The 23775-nt window shown below is 41.6% G+C and overlaps 1 protein-coding gene across 2 annotated transcripts; it reads right to left on the reverse strand.

The window, feature by feature from the left end:
• Positions 1-2904: 2904 nt before the first annotated feature.
• ECD (ecdysoneless cell cycle regulator) lies at positions 2905-23693 on the reverse strand. 2 transcript variants are annotated; one of them, XM_048507083.1, is made up of 14 exons: positions 23550-23693; positions 21296-21517; positions 20614-20731; positions 19466-19553; positions 17294-17472; positions 15613-15805; positions 14551-14679; positions 13252-13377; positions 11214-11299; positions 10357-10457; positions 7424-7607; positions 6918-6985; positions 6580-6791; positions 2905-5977 (listed from the first exon to the last, which is right to left on the reverse strand). In XM_048507083.1, the coding sequence occupies exons 2-14, from the start codon at positions 21495-21497 to the stop codon at positions 5753-5755; spliced, it is 1911 nt and encodes a 636-aa protein (XP_048363040.1). In that variant the 5' UTR covers positions 21498-21517; positions 23550-23693; the 3' UTR covers positions 2905-5752. The 2 variants fall into 2 exon arrangements, with proteins under 2 accessions (XP_048363040.1, XP_048363041.1); XM_048507084.1 differs by having other exon boundaries at positions 23454-23673.
• Positions 23694-23775: the final 82 nt, after the last annotated feature.

Genomic DNA, 23775 nt, shown 5'->3' on the forward strand with positions numbered 1-23775 from the left:
CTGAATTCTTCAGTGTACTTAAAAGTTACACTCTTGTTGACAAGGAGGAGCAGATCATCTGTTACAACTGCTTCTATTTACTAAGCATATCTTCAACTCAAATCTGTTGTCAGTGAAGTTTTTGGGCCCCTGTGGTCTATTCTATTTTGCAATCAATTTTGCAATGCCTGTGTCTTGAGGCTATGCCTAGATAGCTGGCAAATACCCAAGAACCATGATAGATTATGAAAGCATATTTGATTGGGAGTGTCAGATTTATCTCTTGCACCACTTCCCCCCAGCAGAATAACTCTTACGGGCCAAACCAAAACATTCTTCACTTGGGCTTTAATTCCTTTCCGTCAATGGGTAGAAGCTATCAAGATGGATGATTTCTGTAGTAATCTAATGAACTTGTTTTTAAAAAATGTTAAATTAAGCATCCCATTTGTTCAGTCTTGCTAGCCTTTCCATTGAGCTGCGATCACTTTCAGGTCAGATTCTCCTGTCCATTTGAATTTAAGGAAAGCCAGTCTGGGGTGCATAATTCTGTAGTGATTGGTTTCAGGGCAGCAAACCACAGAAAGTGTGGTGGGGCACACACAAACCATGCATTGAAAAGCCCTATTTGGTCTGATTTCATCTAGTGCCTCAAATTTAATGCGGAAGGTGTCTCCCTTTCTCCATTGGGAGGGAGTTCAATGAAGGAGATTATGAAACAGAAAAGGTCCTTTTTCTCGTCACCACTCATATAAACTCAGGAGAGGGGACACATGGAGGATAATAATTGATGATGGTTTCTGTCGACTTGTAGATTTGTATTGGTAAACACAATCCTGCAAGTATCCTGGTCTCAAGAGGTTTGGAGCTTTAAAAATCAAAAACAGCTCTTTGAACTGAAACACTGAGTCAGTGGAGATCTTTTAATTCTGTATTCTGTTTGCTGTAATGGATTGAGTCCCATAGATCTGCTCTGTTTTTGGTGACACATATTGTTGGTGGAAGAGGGTTATTCCCTGATGTAAGAGAGTCTTCCTTTGTTGGTAGTTCCTTTTAGATTAGTTGTTGTTCCTTTTAGATTCAGGATTTTAAAATCACTTGTTAGAAGTAAGCCCATTGAACTGTTGATGAAATATCTGACAAAAGTGCAGGTGACTAAAATCTTTTAATCAATTAAAAAGGTGCTCAATTGAGCAGAAGTTATAAACAATATCCACAGTGCAAGTAGTTAAAAAGCACTCATGTGACTCATCAGTTAGCCATGGCTATAGGAACTATGGGAAGAGCTTGGCCGCTTGCTTTATTTTGCATGGTCTCTTTGTTGCAAGTAACAACAACAAAGGTTCCATCAGCCCAGATTCCTTTTCCCTCTGCCTCCGAATATTGCCCAGATTTGCTTCCAAGCAGTGGTTCAAATGCTATGAAGTTACTAAACTGCAAAATTAAACAGCATTCACTGAATATATCCAGTTGGTTGAAGAAGTATTTATGCTATTACTTTTATCACACAGTCCATCTTGAAGACTCCTACAAGTTAACAGCACAAAATGCAATTTCACTGATTTAAAATTAGTTTTCTGTCACTTTGCCCTAGTCCCAATGAACCAGCCTAGATAAGTCTTACAACACTTGCTATAAAAGACATGGACTTTAGTAAGTTTCAAGGGCAGGTGGGAGGGGGAAAAGAAGGCTAGCAACTGAAACCACCTCTCTGCATTGCCCTTGGTCCAAACATTGAAGATGTGTCCTCAACTGAACTAATTATTGCAGTGTGTGCAGAGAAGAGACTATCCTAGTAGTCCCTTGAGATATATGTCTACAGCTTTCTTGACCCAATCCAGCACCTTGGATAGTACCAGGAAGACTATAAGATTATATGTTCCTATTATCCCACCCAGTTTAATAGAATTGCTAAATTCCTGACTGAGTAACTCTGCTGCTCCAGTAATAAGTGATAGAATAAAAAAAGGTTAAGTTGAACTTGTGAAATTCAATAATTGCTGCTGAGGGTGACACTTAGTGCAGCAACGTGAGAATACTAGATACCCTAGCTAAAATGAAATGCACAGGTAGTGACAGATGTGTAAACAGGCAGTTTAGAGGCCAACATTTATGTAGTCTGCTTTAAACTATAACAGAGTTTAAAGACATGAAACCCCAACCCTCCAATGAATCCTGTACAAGAGGAACAAAACAGGGGACTCGCATGCATGTAACATTCAAAAATGATAACCCGTTTCATAAGACCAGATGTTTTGAGTGTTCTTCAGTCACTTTTCTATGAGCAGTGACTTCCCAAACTTTCCTGCATGTATATAAATATTTTATTTGTGTACAACAAGCAGCAGAAGATTGTGAATTAAGTCAGCTTGTATAATAAATGAGAGTAGTTTATAATTGTTAAAAGTTTCCAGTGAGTGAGTTATTTATACTACTATTCATTCAGGTAGGGATTATTTCAAATTTCTGAAATCCTGCTCCAATTGCATTACTTATTAAATGTCGGTCTATTGAGTGCATTGACTTTCAACGGTGCACTCTTCCTTGAGTCTCAGTGAGAAATATATATGGGGCCATTTAACTTGCAGCCAAGAGCAAGGAGAGGGAAGTCCCAGTAGCTCCAGGGCAGTTTTGACCTCTCTGTCCTTGCCTGAGTATGTAAATAAAGTGCCTTTCTCTGTTAGCAGGCATAATTTCTAAGTGCACATGTCAGATGTACTGAAAGTATACTAAATGACAAGTAACAATATTTATGGCCCACTGAAATTTTCTTTCCAGGCTGAATTATTTCAGACAACATTGAAGATTACTTTGGGGAATTATTCATAGGCAGACAGCATAAGGCTTTTACAACTCTGAGGTTTCAGCTCTTTTCTTCACACATTATGGCACTTGCTTGGATCAAAGTAGTTATTGGATGCCAGCCATCATCACGTAACCTTTATTAGGCATAAAGACAAGGACAAATATAAAATAAATTGATATTAAAACACAATCAAGTTCTCTTATGTTGTTCTTGAGTACATATAGCAATCAAGGATACCGGTCACTACATCCTTCCATCTAAATGGAACATGCAGAAAACAACCAAGTCTGCTGCACCTCTCGTCTAGGTTCAGGAAGAATGAGTATGAACAATGAGTATTGATTGAACTTCTTTGCCAGAAGTGCAGAGATTGAAAACTTTTTTTTTAAATATAGCATCTCATTTTAAATAGTTTTTCAAATGGAAACTCAGTTAGTTGTAGAAAGTTCAGGCTTAGGTCAAAATTCTGCTTATCAGTCAAAATGTGGAAGGCACAGCAATTACCCTTTCCTCAAGAAGGTTCACTAGTTGTGTATCACACAGAGCAATGTAGCACAGGAGCAGCAACTATTGCTGTTTGATGAAGCGACCCAAATAAAATCCTTGGCTGAAAAGAGTGAAGGTTTCTTTTGCCTTCCCCTTTACAAGTAAATATTGAATGCATCATTCCAAACAGCTAACATTTCTTCCCTCAAGTCGCAAATGCAATAGCCATTCATGATGGAAGTTTCATAAATGAGCTGAAGTTACATTCCCGGCTAAGCAAAAATCTTTCTGGATTTTTCTGGATGGTAGTGACAACCAGCTGCAATGCGTATTTGATTTCTACATAACCTTCTTCTCTCCAAGGACCTGCTCTGTTCCAACTGAAAGGAGAACTTGGCACTTAGCTGGGAAGACTTTCTTCTTCCTTCTGCAGCAAAAATTCTTTGTGTGGGAGTTTGACCCTTCCTTGGTCCAAGAACTAGTCCAGCAGAAAAAGGAGAGCAACACCCCCCCCGCCCACAAAGCAGGGGAACAATCTTCAAGTCCACAGGGACAGCATAACTTAGAAAGGGGAGAAACCTGTAAGTCTATAAATATGAGGACACTATTCCCAGGGAGAATTTTATATACTTTGCTGTTGTACCCTGCCCAGGGATTTTGGTGATGGGTGACTAATAAGTACAAAAATAAATACATTAAAATAAAAATCTAAATCTCTATTAGCTGGCTTCCGTTTTCTAGAACAATCTGTAAAATTGGCACTTGGGGCTGGAATGCTGAATTTTCAGAATATTGTTGCATAACATTAAAGGTTGAGCAGTATTTACTACTGCTGAACAAATACCTGGCATGTTCCCATAAGAACAGAAATGTTAGTAAAAATGACATCTGAGATGTCACGGATGACAACAGGAGGGGGATGAATGTTATTAGAGCGTTTGTGGTGAAACCAAGGTTGGGAATAAAGTGATCCTGACTGACAGGTATTGTTTCACAACCAGGTGTGGAAAATGGAATCTCTTTAATATGCTAGTGCCTCTCTGTTGGCTGAGTAGGTCGTGGCAGGCTGTTGCTGCCAAAACTAAAGACCCAGATTGTTAAGACCTCTTTACCTGAATGAATAGAACAGGAGCCGTCCCTCCTGTATGTAGGTGTGACCATGAGAGGAAAGTGACTGTGCAAAAGGCAGCATTGTCTTCATGCATACACCCATCTGAATCTCCCAATAAGGAGGAGAGATCAGATGTTCAGACACAGGCCTGATGCAGAGAAGGATATTCCCAAGCTTTCTGGAAGATTTGTGAAACTCACAGTACTTCCCCTCCCTTCCAGGGAATCAGAAGTCTGCAGTGGGAGAGTTCAATCGTTGCCATGCCCCTTTAGCCCTTGCAGAGTATCTGTACCTGTCTAGCTTCTGAAGCTGACACAGATGAAGATGTTTTTAAATCATATATGGTCAGCTGACTGCTGACTAAACTCATGTCTGCTTTGACCTAATTAATATCTAAAATACAACAGAGCTATTTCTGTATCCACTGAAGTCCCCTACTTTTTCATACTGTAAAGAAAGAGAACACTTTAATGGTTTCTGAACTTAGTTATTTTTCACCTTAAACATGTGAAGTTATTTGTGTCATGAAAGCAAAAGAAATGTGGGTAGGCTAAAACAAATCTCTATAGATCAGCGGTTCTCAACCTTCCTAATGCCACGACCCTTTAATACAGTTCCTCATGTTGTGGTGACCCCCAACCCTAACATTTATCCATTTTACAGATGGAGAACACTGATGCAGAGAGTCTTAGGCAACCCTTGTGAAAGGGTCGTTTGACCCCCCCAAAGGGGTCCCGAACCACAGGTTGAGAACCACAGCTATAGATGGTTCTATTTCAGTCGATGCTTGCAGGTACTTCAAAACACAACTGACCACCTTTATTTCACACATAATGAATTTTCTGGAACTTTGTGGTGCAAAGAACATTGCTGTAGGTTGGATCCTACCATTCTGGTCTCTCCTTCCATGTTTTTCTCTAATGCAGTTCCTCTTCTGCTGGCTACAGATGCTGCAGCCCAGTAAGCGCAAGGCCATAGGCACCCAAGACACATGCTACTGGCACCAACAGAACTGAGTGATAGGATCATAACCAGTAGCAAGAAGAAATGCAGCAAGGAAGTATGTTTGAATACCTTCTAATGAAAATAAAAAAGGCTTATAGAAATGATAGTTTAGACAGTAAATTTTTCTTTGACTGGATATGAAATCAGGATGACTAAATGAATACAAAAACAATCATGGCAGTGACAGATTGCTTTTTTAGAAATCAAGTTCCACAAAGGGATTTTAAGCTGCTTGCAAAGTGAAGCTCTCGAGCCTCAGTTTGAAATGTCTGTTCTTCATTAAAAGAAACTGTTTCTTAGGACACTGCTGTTGTCAGTTAGCAAACTCCTACATTATGAATCCAGAATACTGCATCCTCAAACTACTAATGAGGCTTGTGGTCTGTATTTTCAGGCAAATGTACCCCCATGCTCTGTAGAATATTGGAGACTGGTCCTGCTAGTCCAGCTTGAGCATTATAGGATTCCAGCAAATTAGTCACAAGGTTGAGATCTATATCCACTGGTGTCAAGTCCGAAGCCGCTGAACCGAACTCATCTTTTAAATTGTTGTCAGTATCTTGGGATGTACACTCTTTACCAGGCTCAATCTGTAATAAATGCAGAGAAGCAGAAACTCAAGTTGCTTTTATTAGCATCTCATATAGTTTCCTTTTAAACTTAAATCCTGATAAAAATGCAAGCATGCTGGCCAGAGGTGTATTGGGGAGAAATGGTGCCCGGAGACACCTTCTCTGGGCGCCCTCCCCACCTCCATGTGCTCGGGGGCATGGCTCGGGGCTTGGCTCCCCGGCCTCCATGCAGGCCAGCTCCAGGCGTCCCCAGGACCTGGGGTTGCCAGGAGCCGGCCTGCACAGAGGCCAGGGGTGGGACTCAGCGACGACGGCACTGTGGCCGCCCCTCGCCGAGCCCTGCCTCCTTGCAGGCCAACTCATGAGCCAGCCCGCAGGGAGGCAGGGCTCGGTGGTGTGCAGCAGGGGCGCACGCCAATTTGGTCATGTGGGGGGGGGGCACCCAGCACTCCTCCACGTGACCAAAAGGTGTATGCCCAGGTTACCCCATGTCCCTATAAGCCATATACTTCTGGTGCTGACAAAGATAAGGCCAAGTTTTAGAAGCAATATGCAATATGCAAACCAGAAGCTTAGCTTTATCTATCCACTGGTCACAGGAAAGGAGCCCTTAAACATACCGTTCTGGACTGGGTGGCAAAGCTTTTCCCAATATTGGTTGATGCAAGTTCATTGTCCATTTCATCCATATATGACTTGAGGCTTCCCACTGCTTCATCCTGAGATGCTGCTTCCTCCTTATTATCAGTTTGTAGATCTTCATCACTGTCCAGAAATTCAAACTCTTCTTCCTCTTCCAAATCATCCGAGTCCAGTTCTTCTGAATTTGTTCCTAGAAACAGCAGAACCGAAGCAACAAAGTCATGATCAGAACAATGAATAGCCACTAGAGTTGTAGGGTTGGGTACAGGATTTCTATGAATATACTACCCCCCCTCCCCCCCGCTCCACAGCTCACCTAAAATTTTGTCTAATGCACCTGTGAATGAGTCAACATCAAAACTGACATGAGCGTCAGAAGATGTCCTGAAAAAAAGTTTAGAATATTTTTGTATACATGATTATGGCATCTGAGAAATACTGTGATCTATCCAAAAGCACAAGATTAATAGAACGCAGTCATGGCATGAGGTTTCATTAATCAAAAACACACATTCATCCAATCTAGGATCTTGCCTACAGAAGCTGATCCGTATAATAAAATGTTTGGCCTTTCAGTTGCCACAAAACTCCTATTTTTGCCAAAACAGAGTTAACATGTCAAGTCTTTAAAAGCAATACACCCCCACCAATAATGCACAGAGGCCAAAAGGTAAGGTTTATGAGCCATTCACAACCATCTCCTGTCTCTTTGTGTTGAAGGTGTGTATGTTCAACTTGCAAATTCTCCCCATCCCTGTAGCAACATATGAGGTTTACAGAAATTATTACATTACTAGGAATCCTAGGCATTTCGATGCATACCATGGCATTTCCGCTCCTTCATGTGTTGAGACTTTAGACATAAATGCCTTCATGCTTTGAGTCACCGCTGTTAAGTCATAGTTCTGTTCATCCTCATTTGAGGTAGAAACAGACTCACTCATTCCTCTTGCCTCTTTAAGAATCTGCTCCAGAGAATCTGGAGTGATCTCCAACCAATCTTCATCTGGAAGAGCAGGATGGGAAACACAACTGTACCTTCAATGTCAAGACCTTGAAAATACCACCTAAAATGTGGACAAACTAAAAAACGAGATGGTTATGGAAAATTGTCACTGCTGTGTGGAGACAACAGGCAAAGGGATAAATGCCAGTTATTTTGTGCTTCTGGGATAAACATGAACAGCACGTTTTGTTCTAAACAGACATTAAAAATGAAGAATGTATTTATTTGGCCTTTTTGCATTGTGCTCTTCCTCCCAAGAAGCTCACGTTGGCATACATCATTACCCCTTCCAATTTATTCTCACAAAAACTCAGTATGGTAGGTGAAACTGAGAGGCTGGCCCAAGGCACGCAGTAAACTTCGTGGTGGAGTGGGGATTGGAACTTGAGTCTCCCAGATCCTAATTCAACATCATAGGCACTATGGTTCAGCCTGCAAAACCTTAATAAAGCATCCTTCTCTATTTCTGCAACAGCTTAAAGCTAAAAAGGTACAACCTTTAGATGTCTGATATGAAGACAAAGGAAAGAACTAGAAGGATGTGTCGGAGGCATGGATGTGCCAGGAGCTGAAAGGCAGACACTTAGAGGGACAAAGATGAAAATGACATGCATAGGAAGATGACTGTCAGTAACCAGGGCAGAGGCACAAACCAGTGAGCAGTCACGACATGTTTTGTAATCCTTCACAGACAAACACAGCAATTGCTCTTTAGTTCCTCTGAGCAATGCTCAGTTTGACATGCAAGAGCCACCAGTGTGAGCTGAACTACAAAAATGAACGTGTGTGTGAGAGAGAAAACAGAGACAATGAGGGTGAGCAGCTGAGTGCAGAGATTTCAGCTTGATCCTCTGTGCTGAACCTTATTTTTCCCTCAACAAGTTTTCTACAAAATGTGCACCATTCTTCATCAGCACTTCCCAGTTTCTGACATGACATACTTATAGAGCCTCCAAAACTATATCAGGTCTAATAAGGGCTGTCATCAGATGATGGTGTGGCTGAATTGGACCGTCAGGTATAATCTGTCCATGCTAAGTGCACCACACATAGGCTGTGAGGCTGAACTGCTTCCTATCTGTATCTGGTTATATAGGACTACTGGTAATCTGATTTAAGTGAACCCAGCTAAGCGCTAATTCCCCTGATTAGACCTGGGATCTTAAACAAGACTCAGGAGCAAGGCTCAGGTCATTTTAACAAGCTTGAAAAAAAGGTCACTTGCAACAATGAACCCTGACAAAGTGGGGGGAAGTAGCTTAGAACAACATTCTCCCTTCCTGCAGTTTGTCCTCATCACCTCGAGGTAGGTTCGGCTGAGAGGTGTGACTTGCCTGAGGTTATCCAGCAAGCTTCTAGGCAGAATGGGGATTTGAAACTGGGTTTCCCAAATATTAGTGTGATATGAACCACTAACCATGACGAAAAAGTCCCCATGCCTTTGCATTATAAAGATACCTTGCTACTTACTTGGACTATTTTTATGCCGCCTCTTCAGAGTGCAGCTCAAGGAAGCAAACGATTAAACAAGTCACTAGAAATAGCGACTGCTGCGCTATTCAGGAATAAAAAGGTACTTTGAAACAGCTGCACTGTTTGGATGCTATAAAAACATGATTCCATACTTTCCCACTCATTTGGTGATAGACCTGATCGTATTTCCCCATGGTGTGTTGGGGAAAAAAAGGCATCTACATTCTACACAAAACTTAAGGGTCTGCCATTTTTTTGAGCCTGAATGCAACTTTAGTATTTTGAGGAGGGGTTGCTGTTACCCCAAAAGTGACTGCCACAGAAGGCAGAGCTAAATGCATTACCTCCCCCCATTGTTTTGTAAGGGAATCACATGGCACTGAACACATGAGGCTGACTTATCCAAAGCTCGGTCATTCTTTTGTCAGGGTTAATGTTCTCTGTGCTTTGGCTGGAAGAACGGTCCCACCACTGGGAGGACAGCAAGCTTGGAGAAGTAGGGATGGGCTTCTACTCCTGACCATTTATCCCCCCTCATGCAATAGCCCTGCTCCCTGGACTCTGAAGATCAGACTACAGCTCCCTCTCCCCTGTGCAAAAGAAGCCCATGGCAACAGTCAGGTCAAACTCCATGCTCCTACCGTCACCCATTCTGCCTGTTTTTATCCTGCGATGAACACATGAAGCAGCCTTACACGGAGTAAAACCACTGGTCTACCAAGTTCAGCCTTGTCTCTACTCTGACTGGCAAACATTCTTGGTGCCATTTATGTCATTTAAATTTGCCTTTTGGCTTCCCACAATCATTAGTTTAATGTGGGGGCTAATTTTTTAAAAAGCTTACTACTGTTAAAAAAAGTGTACAAAAGCTTATTTCTCAAATAAGAGAAGAGGAATAAAGAGAAATGAAGGATAGTGCAAACGGGGTGGGAGAAAGAAGGGTGAAATAAGAAGTAGGAACGCCTGAAGGGGGAATGGAACCAGCACTAAGGAACGTCCAGAAGCTTAACAGGCCTCCTGATCCTCCAATGGCTGCAGCTGCTCTTGCAGCCATGAAAACTCCTTTCATTTGAATGGAGACAGCCAAGAACATGCCCCACCTTACAACAGCCATGCCCACTTTCTGAAAAGCTCAATGGGCAACAGAGGAAATACTGGGGGGCACAACTATGGGGAACCCTGCCCTGGCAAACACAGGGTAAAGGCACATGGTAAATAACCAAGATGTCTGTAGGATACTCGGCTGATGATCTTGCTCTTTCCCCTCTGTTCTTACCGTCCTCTGGTGGAAGGCTGCATGCCTCTTTTCCAAAATCCTCCAAATTAGCCGCTTTTAATATAGAGAGAATTTCTTCACCTGGGCTTCTGACAACTGAACTGTCAAAATAACCCCAAAACCCACACCCCCAAAATATCAATTAAATAAAAATTTACCAAGCAAAATTTCAAAAACTACTCTTCCATACTTTGCTCCAATTACAAGCCAGAGCAAAGACAGATCAGCTCATCCCTAGCACACATTTTGAGGTTTGTTATTTCTAAACTGGGTTACCATGTGTCTCAAGCAGGTTTAAATTGGTTCTAAAACACCTTTTGAAAGGGGGCTTACACATTCTGGGAATCTAAAGGGCTTCTCCAGAAGAACCCACTGACTTTTGTCAGGTGTTCCCTGATTTTTGCCAGTTCACCCCATGGAGTATCAGGTGGTCAAAGTTCATTTTCCACTGAAAGAACACACTTTACATGCAGACGGTCCTTGTTTCAATCTTGGGCAGGAGATGCTAGGAAAGGCCTCTCTCTACCCAAGACTTCAGTTTCCAAGAGTGAACAAGATAAACCAGCTGTGGTTCTGGAAGATATGCAAGAGACTGCTAAAAGGCAGTAGAAGGAGAGTTTCATTCCATGTTTGCAGTAGTTTGGATCCAAGCCAGTATTTACAAACACTTCTGGATGAAACAATCTAATTCTTTTGCAAATATTTGCTCAGAAACATGAAACAGGATTGCATAGCCATCCAGTGATGAGGGAAATATTACACAGAAATATACACTTGCACTCTACAGACCCACTATATACAAGTTCCAACAGAACACACCATTCTAGAAATTATGAAAGCAAAAGCAAAGTTCTTACCTTTGCGGATTGCTTAAAGTCTGCTTAAAATAAATTTCTGCCATATGCAATTTATCCAGATACTGAGCAGAACCTTCCAGTTCACCCTGTGAAATTTAAAAACGAAACAAAACAGTATTCCAATGCATTCCTTTTTTGATATAAGTATCTAAGAGCGGCAGACTCTAAACTGAAGAACTGGGTTTGATTCCCCACTCTTCCACATGAATTCTGAGGCTGACCTGGGGCCAGTCACGGTTCCCTCAGAACTCTTTCAGCTCACACAGAGGTAGGAAATGGCAAACCAACTCTGAACATCTCTTGTCTTGAAAAACCCTGTTATACACTGTGTCCAGACTTCTCTTATGACAGACTTCTCTCTATGATACACCTCTGAAGATGCCAGCCACAGATGCAGGTGAAACGCTAGGAACAAGATCTACCAGACCACGGCCACACAGCCTGTAAAACCCACAACAACCAGTTGAATCTGGTTGTGAAAGCCTTCAACAATATTTTCAATGTTTTTAAATCTGTTCTAGGGAGGCCAGATTCTCCCTTTAAATCCACTCCAAAGGGGGTGGATTTAAAGAGAGAACCTGAGGAAAATTTGAGGGTGCTGTCAGGGGAGCAATGTTCAAGCTAACGGTACCAAAATTTTAGGCTATCTTCAGGAGACTCTCCTGATGATACCACCCAGGTTTAGTGAAGTTTGGTTCCTCAAAAGGGTAGCCCCATCTACTATTAGCTCCCATTGGAAACAGTGGGAGATGGGGCACCCCCTTTGGGGGTCCATAACTTTGGATCCCCTGAACCAAACTTCACCAAACGTGGCTGGTATCATCAGGAGTGTCACCTGACGATAGCCTGAAAATTTGGTGCCACTAGCCTAAAAACTGCACCCCCTGCTGGCTGACAAAGTAAATACACTAAAATACCAAAAAAATTAGAAATGAGCCCAAATTTTTCTGTGCCCCCAATGGTGGGCGCCTTGGACATTTGTCCCCAGATGTCCCCACTGTAGCTACGCTTCTGGGTGGCTGGTAAAGTAGTATAAAAATAAAATAAATCAAATGCACAAGAATTATTTACATCTGCTCAACTTTTTGACAAAATGATCCAAACAGAAAAAAAGTTACTTTTACTGTTTCAAAGGAAAAAGAAAGGGTTTTTTTTTTTTTGGGGGGGGGGGGGAATAACAATCCAACTTTGCAAAGGACCAGCTGCATTTCTAGAAATGTGGCTATAATTCCTTAAACTTACTGGACAGTCAGCAGACTCGCATGTTAAAAGTTATTTTTGGGTAATGGCTAATTCCTAATAAATAATGTTGGAGTCCACCAGTTTGCTGTAATGACACATTCCTTCAGTATAGACAAAGGAATACGCTTGCACCAGCCAGACAAAATGGTACAATTCAGTTCTTCAGCCCTGAAATTTAGTAACTGCTCAAACGAAGAAAATTAAATAATTTCAATGTAATAAGCAATGTTTTTATATATAATACATCTTGTTGTTACAGCATAGAATATACTGAATAATGATACAGATGATATATAGAAGATAAAGTTTTTGTGATATGGTGAGAACACGTGTAAAAACAGTAAGCGGATAGAAGACTACAATGGAAAGTTTCTATTACAAGTTGGTTGATTCTAATAGCAACTTTCAGTATTTGTTTTAGTTGTGAATGTTCCCAATCCAAACAAGACCTTGAAGCAAATCAAAATGCTGAATCATGGAAAACTGGCAATGCAATATAAAGCAAAGTACCTCCCTCCTAAATCCATTGAAATGAATGGGCTTAGAAAGGTGTAACTGTTTAGGATTCCACTTGTTAGCCAAGTGTAAAGGATTCTCTTTCTGCTAGCTTTTGTATGACTGAAGAAAAGATGCCTGGTTCTGCAGCAAACACCTTAAAAGTACCAGGCATACTCTGATTTGGGGAATGTCCAATAGCAGGCATGGTGGCATTTCATCTATAACATAGTTTCAGATGAGAGAAATTCACGGCCTAAACTGGTTTTACTTTCTTCCAAATCAATGCAAAGTATCTCACCTGAAAATAATTATTTTTCTTCAGGCTGTCCAGAAAGTTGTCCCACAACTGACCACTTGTTGCATGTTTCTTGGGGTCATGAAACGTCGAACTGCACTTGGAACACAGAATTTCAAATCCATGAGCCTGCAAAGACACACAGGAAAGAAACAAAACACATTTGAGGTTTTTTTTTACTTCTGGTTCTTAAATACTGGGATAAACTTTCAAACAGCAGTGCATCTGAAACAACTTAAAAGTGCATTGTATTAAGCTGTATTCTTGGCTAGTGTAATAGTAAGGGGACAGCACACAGTAACATTCAACAACAATCAACACTACGGCTAATAATAGAAATGAGATGCTGAACGATTTTGAAAAAAAAGAGAGGTCTGAATAATTCTCTGTTTCCTATCAAGGCAACAGGGAGCACTCAAAATGGGACACAACTGTATAACTGGATTGTATTCTGAGTGACGGACAGACAGAGATGCTCGCGCTTGCTCATGCACTTGCCTTGTTACTTCCAGTGGAGTCTGCCTCCACAAACTACACATCAGTCCAGCCACCCACATTCAAACATCACAGCAAACTCAAGCTTGATTCAAGGCTTCTCAAACCAGGAAGGCTTAAACTGTGCTCCATGTGTGATGGGAGAAAGCAGCAAGGCAGGCAACGAGATATGATGTCCAAGCGCAGTCTCACCAACTTAGCCATCACAGTTACGAAATATGGAGCACTCCTTCTAGGTCAGACCTGGGCATTATACGGCCCGGGGGCCACATCCGGCCCGCCAGATGACCCTGACTGGCCCTTATGACAGACTTGGCCCTGGCCTAAGAGGACCTGTTTAGAACTGCGCTGCTCACGCTAACCCTCCCCCTTCCCCCCTTGCGCAGTGGCTTCTGGGGCGATCCCCTCCTTTGAAAGCCCCGCAGAAGCCGGTTGCCTTGGCTGCCTGCTTCTGCGGGGCTTTCAAAAGCGCCAGTCGATTAAAAAAGTAGGTCAAGGGACTTAAGTTTCCCCACTTGCTTGATTGTCACAGTGGACAGCTATGCAGGTAGGTTAAGCCTGTGATTCTTTGTGCCAAATAGTGTTGTATGCAGAACTGTTGCCACTGATTCCAAGTTGATCTATGCACCTGTCTGTCACTTATCAGCCCCTATTATGCAGAATTGAGTTCAGCCTTTTGGCCCGGCCCTCCACAATATTTTCTGTTTCTTATGCGGCCCCATGGAAAAAATAATTGCCCACCCCCGTTCTAGGTCAATCAGCCAATTAAAACCTTATCTTTGAAACACATCAAGGGAATATACTTGCCAGCTTCATGCCCAACTCGTATGCTTTGTACTCAGGATGTGAACGAGGAGGCAGTGAGTATCCACTCCGCCTGTCTGGTACAAAAGACTGCTGAACCAACTGTGCATACAGACACCTAGTAAAAGTGACCTGAAAGCAACACATTTTTTATTATGTAGACTTGCTTCATCTTTGCATCTGTTTGAATTTACTTTGACTCGTATTTGCAAGGTTTTTTTGGAAACTGGGGTGGGGGTGCTTTTGCAAAAGTGCAGTGGCATACCAGACACTACGTGAGTTACAGAAATGTTGTATGCAGTGTCCTGATTCACCAAATGAGATGTGAGGACATAAAGCTCACACCGCTATATTCACACCACAGTTTGCCCCTGCAGCATCCTCACACTTTCTCTTCAAGCAAAAGAAATGTCATGCTTGGTGTGAAAGGGCTGTTTGGCGTCTTCCATTCAGCAGGGTCTCTCTTCCCTGAACAGCCCTCGAATCCCACAGAAAATAACTCCTAAATGTCAAAATGCCATCCAATGTAGAGTGAGGGAATGCATTCAAATGTGAAAAATCACCAGAGGTCTCATGCACATTTATTTCATTTATATTCCACTCTTCTCACCAATGGGGACCAAAAGCAGTTTACAACATTCTCCTCTCCTCCATTTTATCTTCACAGCTACCACTCTGTGAGGTAGGCTAGGCGGAGTGTGTGTGTGGCTCAAAGTCACCCACAAGCTTCCATGGCAGAGTAGATATTTGAACCAGTGTTGCCCAGATCTCCGTCCAACCCTTTAGCCGCTAAACAATACTGTCTTTCAAAAACAGCAGGATCATTAGGATCCTGGCCCATGTTTATTTTATGAAATAACATGTTTTCAACCTGCAGCTCAATTCAGGAGAATTTCTCATAGATGTGGGTTCCAGAAAGTTTGGATCAGTTCTGTATCTCAGATAGTGTCATAAGAACACTATCCCACTACAGTGTTCAAAAAATCCGACATGAAACTGCATGATCAATGTGTGACCATGTGACTGAGTGAAAAAATCCTGGCTCAGCGTAGCACCATCACTTACCGAAGTCATTAAGCGTGATTCTGGAGGGAACACTTTGAAAATGCGGCAGGCTTTCAAGTCAATGGGGTCTCGCAAGTAAAAAGCTTGGACTGCTGCAGACACTAGCCCAGGACGTTGCTTCAGTACTGCTGCAGCACCTATTGGAAGGTAGCACTGAGCTCGGTGAAGGTAAGTTTGGATTTTCTCAGGATACCTGTGGAATCAAACCACATCATAATGGAAGCATTGTTCTAATGTGACCAGCAATTTCCTTATTTGAAACGATTTCCTGTTTTCCTGAAAAAACAGAAACCATCTAGCAGAATATTTAAAGCAGCATCAAAGGTCTCTAAGCAACTGAGCAGTGAAAACTCGTATCCCAGTATTTATATCCCAATGTATTTTGATGACAAAACATATCCTAAATACAGACAAGCCTTTATGTTAGCATGCCTTAATGCTTTACCTACCATCTGCAATTCTCTCAGGTCAATATGCTGGTATTCCATACTCAAAGAGAATATGTAATTGCACTTTCAAGTGTCTCGAATCCACAGAACATGTATTTCTAAATTGCCCTGAATTGTTAAAATGTAGACAGGAGCTGATCCCCCGCCCCCCAATTAGTAATAATTTGACCTCTCTAGCACTTGAGGATACCAGGCTACTGAGACACAGATGGGTTACACACGAGGTTGCTAGATTTGTGGCTGCTGTTGTAGAAATTCAGGAACATGCAAAAGCAAAAGCAGGTGTCAAACTTGCGGCCCTCCAGATGTTATGGACTTCAGTTCTCATCACCCCCTGCCAGCATCATGCTGGCAGGGGATGATGGGAACTGTAGTCCATAACATCTGGAGGGCCGCGAGTTTGACACCTGTGCCTATACAAAGTAGGCAGCTTTTCATCAGTTGCTCACACATAATCTTTTTGGTGGCTGTTCATGATCACTTGGTTGAACGAACAGTAAAAAAAGAAGTTTCACCAGTGAAGTTGGGTGGTTTGAATGATTTGCATGGACATCTGTCAGAGCCAAAGGAAAAAGTAAATCAGTTTCCTTAATTTTCTGCCATGTACGACTGAGAGCAACCCTAAGCACGTCTACTCAGATCTATTTCAGAGGGGCTTAGGCTCCTGGCTTGTACTTAGTGGCTCAAAAGTTAGAAAAGAAAATAATTTACTACTGCAAGAATACATTTTCTAATGTTTAGTCTGCCTACATTTGATGGCAGATTTATGCTGTGCTGTCTTCATAAAAAACCTACAAAGCCTAATAAATTATCCCTGTGATAATTTCAGTTCAGTTCCCTTTATTTGGCATTTGCAGACAGAATGAAAAAAAACAACCCCAAGATATAATACAAGGTTAAACTTGGCATAACATTAAAAGCTATTTCTGGATGCACAAAACTTTCAAAAGAAATTTAGCTAATGTGATAATTTGTACAAAGGTACTTATGAGTCTAGCTCTGGCTGTCTACAATTACAGCCACTCAGTTACATCATATTTCAAAAAATCTGGTCAGAACTTGCAGTGGTCAAAATATGAAGCCACCTATATGAATCTATCAGTTTTGGGAATAAAATTGATGGTTTTTTTATGATTAAAAAGAGATAGACCATTAAAAAAATATACTTAAGTACTTGTAAAGTTTTCCAGGCAATAAATAACAGCAATATCAACTGTCAATAGGTCACTTACCCACTGATGCGTTTATATATTGTTGCTCTAATAGATTTTGCAGCTACAAAGTCCGCAGAATGGGTAGATAATAACTTCAGTGCCTGAGAAATTGTAGGATTGGTAGCAGGTAGTAATGTCTCTTTTTCAGGAGTTTTTGGTATTGGAATTATGCACAATTCGCCACAGTGGAAGAACACCTGATCAAAAAAGAGAACATTTCTTACTAACATATACACATTGAGAAAACTGTTTCTCAGCAGGAGAAACATACATATACAAGAGGGGAACATGCAAGGACTCGCAGGGGGGCATCTTATTTCCTCCCATTTCTTATTTCTGTTCTCTGAAAGCCCCCATAACCTTTCCCCTTTTCCTGCTTCCCCCTCTCCTTCCCAACCACTAACCATCCTACCTTTATCTGTTTCCCTGTCTTCAGCTTTCCACCCTTCACTCGTCCTGGAAGTTCTCCTCTATTTTATCCTCACAACAACCCTGTGAGGGAGGCTTGGCTGAGAGTTGTATGACCAGCCTCAGGTTACCAAGTGAGCCTCTATGGCAGTGGGGCCTTGAAGTTGGGTTTGAACCTCTAACCACTACACCACACTAGTTTTGTGGGATGGCTGCTGTTGAACAGTACTAAGCAGCAAAGCCCAGGTGAGTCAAGCAAGTCATGTGGTGGCAAGTTGTTCATAGTTGCTTGTCAGCAATGAGAAAGTGATCCCATAAAGGTCAAACAGCCCAGCAAATAGCCTTGTCCCCTCCCCCTGCCTTTTGCTGACAGAAATCAAGGCTGGCAGTGCTCAGTCGTGGTTGGCTAACAATGGCCATCCAGGGCAATTGTTTCTTAAAGGTGCAGTCACAGAAAAACATTCACTGTACAAGGCCAAAGGCCATCACACTTAAGGCACACAGAGGAACATACACAACTAAGGAAAAAACCCCCCACAATAATGTTAAAAACACTTTAAATCACTTTGAAAACAGTTAAACATCCCCACAAAATATGATTAATATAGTCCAGCCTTTAGATACAGCTCTGACCTGTACTTTTTTCACTGTCAAGGCAAATTGTGCCACTCTATAAGAAACATACTGATCCGATGTATTGTCGAAGGCTTTCACAGCTGGATTCAACTGGTTCTGGTGGGTTTTTCGGGCTATGTGGCCGTGGTCTGGTGGATCTTGTTCGTAACGTTTTGCCTGCATCTGTGGCTGGCATCTTCAGAGGTGTATCACAGAGGAAAGTCTGTTACACACTGTGTCCAGAGAGAAGGGAATGTTTGGGGTATATACTGTCCATGTCCCAGGGTGGAGAACCAATCAGTAAGTGTTTGGGTAGAACTTGTTATGCAAAGATGTGGTTGATAGTATTGTATTGCAGGTGAGGCTTATCAGTCCAGTGTGTGATCCACCAGACCACGGCCACACAGCCTGGAAAACCCACCACAACCATACAGATCTGAATCAGAAATAAAGAAATCTAGTTTCTCTTCTATGGCAGAAGAATGTATAACTTTAAAAATCTCAGCAAAAATATATCTTTCTGGGCTCTGTATACAAAGGGCAAAACAAAATAAGCTGTAGATGATGTTTCTATCACTTTAGGGGGGTTCAATCTCCGAGTGTATGTGTATACATATTTTCTGCAAACCTGGGGCTTTTCTCAGGGCTGTTGAAAGATACACCTGTTTGGCTGTGACCCTAATGTTCAGATTTAAGTATCTACAGATGAAGTCACATTGAGAAGGGCAGCCCCATTCATATTAGAGGCCGTTGGCCATGGCACCAATGCAGCACTGTCCTGCCGCTCCCAAAGAGGCTCCCTAGCGGCATGGGGAAATTCGCAAAGTGTGATAGCCCCCGCCTCCTCTGAGAAACCTCAATGGCTGACTTAAGTCCGGATAGTGGCCTGCCAGCCAACTCCCATGGGGCATGGTGCAGGGAGGCTGCTACAGTGTCCAGTGCCATGCCTCCCCCACCAGGGGAGGGTGATGGAAGTTTTGCCCCTCCTCTGGGGTAAGTGCCCTGGAGAGGGTGAATCCACCAGCATCGCCGCCCCACTGCTTCCACAGGCAGATTCGTGCCCCCCGCCCCCTTTGGATGGGGTTCTTAGATGAACTGATTATATATACAATTTATAATTTAAATATATTGCTGCTTTGCTAGTCAGCATTCTTCAATTTCTCTTACCCGATTGACGCTAGTCTCAGGATTCAGCCACTTAGGAAGGTAGTCAGCGGCTTCTATCAGCAGGAATTCACCATCATTATCATCCACCCTATCCAAATAAATGATACTCATATAAATAGGAACATTTACTCCCATCCAGCTCTACTTGGGTATTTGAACCATGTTAGGAATGCTGAACAAATTGGAAACAATGCAACCTGAACAGATGTTAACATTTGGGGACACATCTGATTTGCACCTGTGGTTGCTGATCCAGCAAATTCTATTCACAAAGGAATCTACTTCTATTGGTGGATCTCAATGTAATGCTGGTACTTTCCCTTTATTATCCATTAGAAATTAAATCTTTCTTGAAATACCTTCTGATACAAGATAAAAACCAAACAAAACCTGGTGTGTTAACTTTCAGGCAGCTTTTTCCATCTCCATTCACAGAGGCATTAATATCTGAGAATTTTCACCAACGACTGTTTCCACACCATATACATTTTAAACCGAATTACAGAATAGCTTAAAGTTCCAATCTTACAAACATGTTAAAATGCAAGTTCTGTTGTTCTCGATAGATGTTGGTTCTAAATAAACATGCTTAAGAGTGTATGGTAAGGCTATCTGTGTTAATGTTTTCATTATGCACAAATTCTGAGGATTTTTTTCAGTCAACACAGAAAATACAAGCAATGACCTAAAAAGGCTGTTTGGACCTACATTATCAATATTCAGACAAATAAAGTGCCATCCTATTACAAAAGTTCCTAAAAGTTTTCAGCATAAGTCTAGAAGATAGGAATAGGTCTGTACTGCTTATTACAAAACAGTGCAAAGCACACAGTTTATGCACTTTTTCCCCAGATAAACCTATGGACAATTCAGACAAAAATGGCTGCCATCACTTGCGTTAAACCCTACAATTGACATGATAAAAAGCTAAAATTACACATTTATGTGAGGTGACTGCACTATTGCTTATTGTTAAAAAAAGAACACCACAGAGCAATTTTTGTCCGACATCAATACAACAGAAAGGTGCCGGAAGCGGAAACTGAACCCATATTCTTACAAAGTTACCATAAATTCAGATCTGTCACTGTGAAAATAGTAAAAAGTATTCAAATATAATATGTAAAGTATTAATGTGGAATAAGTACCTGGCTGCCAACTCTGGAAATTCTTTTGTAATTTCCTTTATAAGATACACAATGAACCATTCATCTTCAATGTTATCCCCAAATTTCGTGAGACCGCCAATATGAGCAGGAACATCTCCTAGAAAAGAGGAGGGGAGGAATAGTATAAATCATTTTAGTATCAACCAGATAAATAACTAAAACCAAATAATTTCCCCCCATTATTTTATACAGCAGGGACAGGAAAGTAAAATGCAAAATAAAAAAACTGCGTTTATCTAAGACGACTCAGTTTCATATTATAAACAATTTGGTTGATTCAGTTGAGCTTTTTTTTAATAGTAGAAACTATATCAAATACATGGTGCAGAAAGTAGAATTTTAAAATACTGTATAAAATGTCTGAATAAGGGCTATACACTGTTCAATAATTTTCTGGGTAGAAATAAAAACTTCAACATTCTCATTGCATACAATAAGCTTTACGAAATCTAGATAAGCACAAAAATCTACCCCGCTGCCCTGAATGTCAGTCTGCTGTACTGCTGAGTTTGCAGAAATAATGTTGAGATAAAATTATTGACAGTGTCTCTTATCAGAACCTCTGCCACCTGTATGTTCTGCAGACTTCTAACGAACTGGGAGGCCCTTCTCCACATTCAATAATGTCAGAACACAATGAACTTGAAGACAACCACTTTACCTTTGGCTGGCTTATACTTGAGAGTAAACGGTTGATTTTGCCAGATATAGGAAACAAGGATGGGTGCAAAGTGTGCTAATATCTTTTCAATATACGACTGAAGGATTTCTTGGTGATGCTCAGATGTTTCTTGTTTGTGTGTTAGCAGAAAGAGCTGGTACTGCACTGCATCTTCCACAGCTGCCAGGCGTCGCTCCTCCATTCTGTATTTAACCGAGCACCCTTTAAAAATAAAAAAACGCAATCCATTACACAAAGGCATGCACAACACCTCCCACACCAAATGCTAATCAACACTATTACATTTAGAACCTTTCTCCAGAACATTCCTCACCCTACTTTTGTTAAAGGTGTCAAAAATAGATCTATAAAAGAACTTCCTAATGACCCCTTGGCTATTGAACTGATTACTCAGATGTGAAAAATGAGAAAGAAGTGTCATAGATAAGATTTAATTTTAAATTTCAAGTAGGGTTGTGGCTCTGCGGTAGAACATATTCGCATGCAGGTCTGAGATTCAGTCTCCAGCATCTCTAGTTAAAAGGATGAGATAGTAAGTGGTATTAAAGGTCTCTGCTTGAGACCCCAGAAAGCTGCTGACAGAGTACACAACAGTGACCTTGATAGACCAGGGGCCTCAGCTGGTCTAAGACAGCTGCATGTATTTAAATTGATATGTTTGCATCCCATCTAGTGAATCTATAAGGCAATTATGAGGAAGTTCCAAAATTCTAAAAGTCACAGAAGCCAAATAAAATATAAACAGGATACCAAGGAACAGAACAATTTATAGCTCACCAAAATAACATTTCAAATCAAGTTTTTAAAATGCCACAAAAAACAAACTAACTAACTAATATTTGGAGTTCTCTGTTCACAGACAAAAAGAAAATAAAACCCTCAGAAATCTTTATAAGCAAACCTTTAACTATTTGCAGCCTAGCCATTTACACAAAGGCCATAGGAATGGTTGCATCTCTGCTTCTGTTCACATTATGTCCAGGTAAAGTAAGGAGGCCAGTATCTTTTTACAGAGCACATATCTCTAGCTTTAAAATACATGCATGCAGTCAATTTTTTAAAAAATCACAACTGAGACAGGAAAAAACCTAATGTAATCAACTTTGACAGCTAGGTGCATGATGCAAGTATCTCTTATATACCTGGGAAAAGGTTTTAGTACACTTCCTTTAACTCACAGGACAGTAGCTTCTCATTTTAAAAAATTGTTAGGAGTGTTATGTTTCTAACAACTGTTAGAGACACAAAATCCCACCAAAAGTCACTTTCTGCAACTCTCCATTCCCACGTCAGGAAATTTCAACGTACTGGACTTTTGCCTATACTGCAGTTCAGTATGTAGAAAAAGGTGAGATAGCTGAACATATCTCCTGGGTGGGAAGAGGATATCCACTGAAGACTGTACACTCCTGCTTTACATTCCCCTCTTTGTGGAGGCTCAACCTGCTTAGCTTCTGTTATCTGCTGCTGCAGGCTAATCCAGCTTTACATGAATATGACATTCCTTTTCTGGAACATCTTCCCTCCACACTTACTGTAGTTTTTGTATTAAGTATGCAAAACTGGCACACACAAACAGCACAATTACCAGATCAGTTACTGCACACATGGGCAATGCTATGCACACATGCCTGGGAGTAGTTCCTGCTGCATACAGTGCAGCTTACTTCTGAGTAAACATGCTCAGATGAACTGTACACAAGAGAGAGTTGGTCCCTGGTGTAATAGGGATGACCCAGGTTCAGATTCCCACTGGGCTGTGGAACTCACTGAGTAGCTATGGAACTCAGTGGTGTACCGGCTCTAAATTACACCCGGAGGGGGGGGGGGGGCAGGAGCCTGCTGGGCACCCCACAGGCATGTGCCCGGCAACATGGGTGGCCCGATGTCTCCATAGCGGTACTGGTGAAACTCACTAAGTATCTCTCAGCATAACCCATCCTAAAAAATTGTTGTGAGGATAAAGTAGGATGAAAGAAGCATGTAGGATGCCCACTCCTCCTTCAATGAAGAACAGGACAAAAACATGCGAAATAAGTGGCTGAGATATATATTTTTCCCGATTAGACCGGAACTGGACATTTCCCCGTTCACTGCACGGCCTACCGACTCTGCTGTTTATCTCCCAAGTCCTTACCTAAAACAACCGCCGACTAAGGATCTGCTCATCGCCTTTGAAGAAAAAAACCCAAAAATTTACTCTGAAACAAAACTTGGTTAGTGTTTAACGTACCACGAAAATGCTCTTTATTTTAGCATGTAGAGCTGTTATGCAAACCACCTGTCGTCTCCTTCAGAAGAAAACAGCTCATGAGGAACGAAACTGTGTCAGCGTTTAAGCTGCCACAAGACGCCCTTTAATGACGCTCTATTTCCTCAGTAGTTCCTCCAATGCTCGTGGCAGCTTGGCCCTCGCCGCCCTCGTGCCTACGTCATCTCCGCGCGCTGCCATTCGGGCC

This window comes from Sphaerodactylus townsendi, linkage group LG08, assembly GCF_021028975.2.
Source record: "Sphaerodactylus townsendi isolate TG3544 linkage group LG08, MPM_Stown_v2.3, whole genome shotgun sequence".
Classification (NCBI taxonomy): domain Eukaryota; kingdom Metazoa; phylum Chordata; class Lepidosauria; order Squamata; family Sphaerodactylidae; genus Sphaerodactylus; species Sphaerodactylus townsendi.

Excerpts from the sequence above, each read along its gene's own strand:
- ECD (XM_048507083.1), bottom strand. The coding sequence starts at position 21,497 with ATGGAGGAGCGACGCCTGGCAGCTGTGGAAGATGCAGTGCAGTACCAG. Across the intron at positions 7,608-10,356 it reads CAGCCTTCCACCAGAGGACG|ATGAAGATTGGTTGGAGATC; the intron begins GTAAGAACAGAG and ends CTGCTCTTCCAG. Across the intron at positions 6,792-6,917 it reads TGCATTAGACAAAATTTTAG|GAACAAATTCAGAAGAACTG; the intron begins GTGAGCTGTGGA and ends TGCTGTTTCTAG.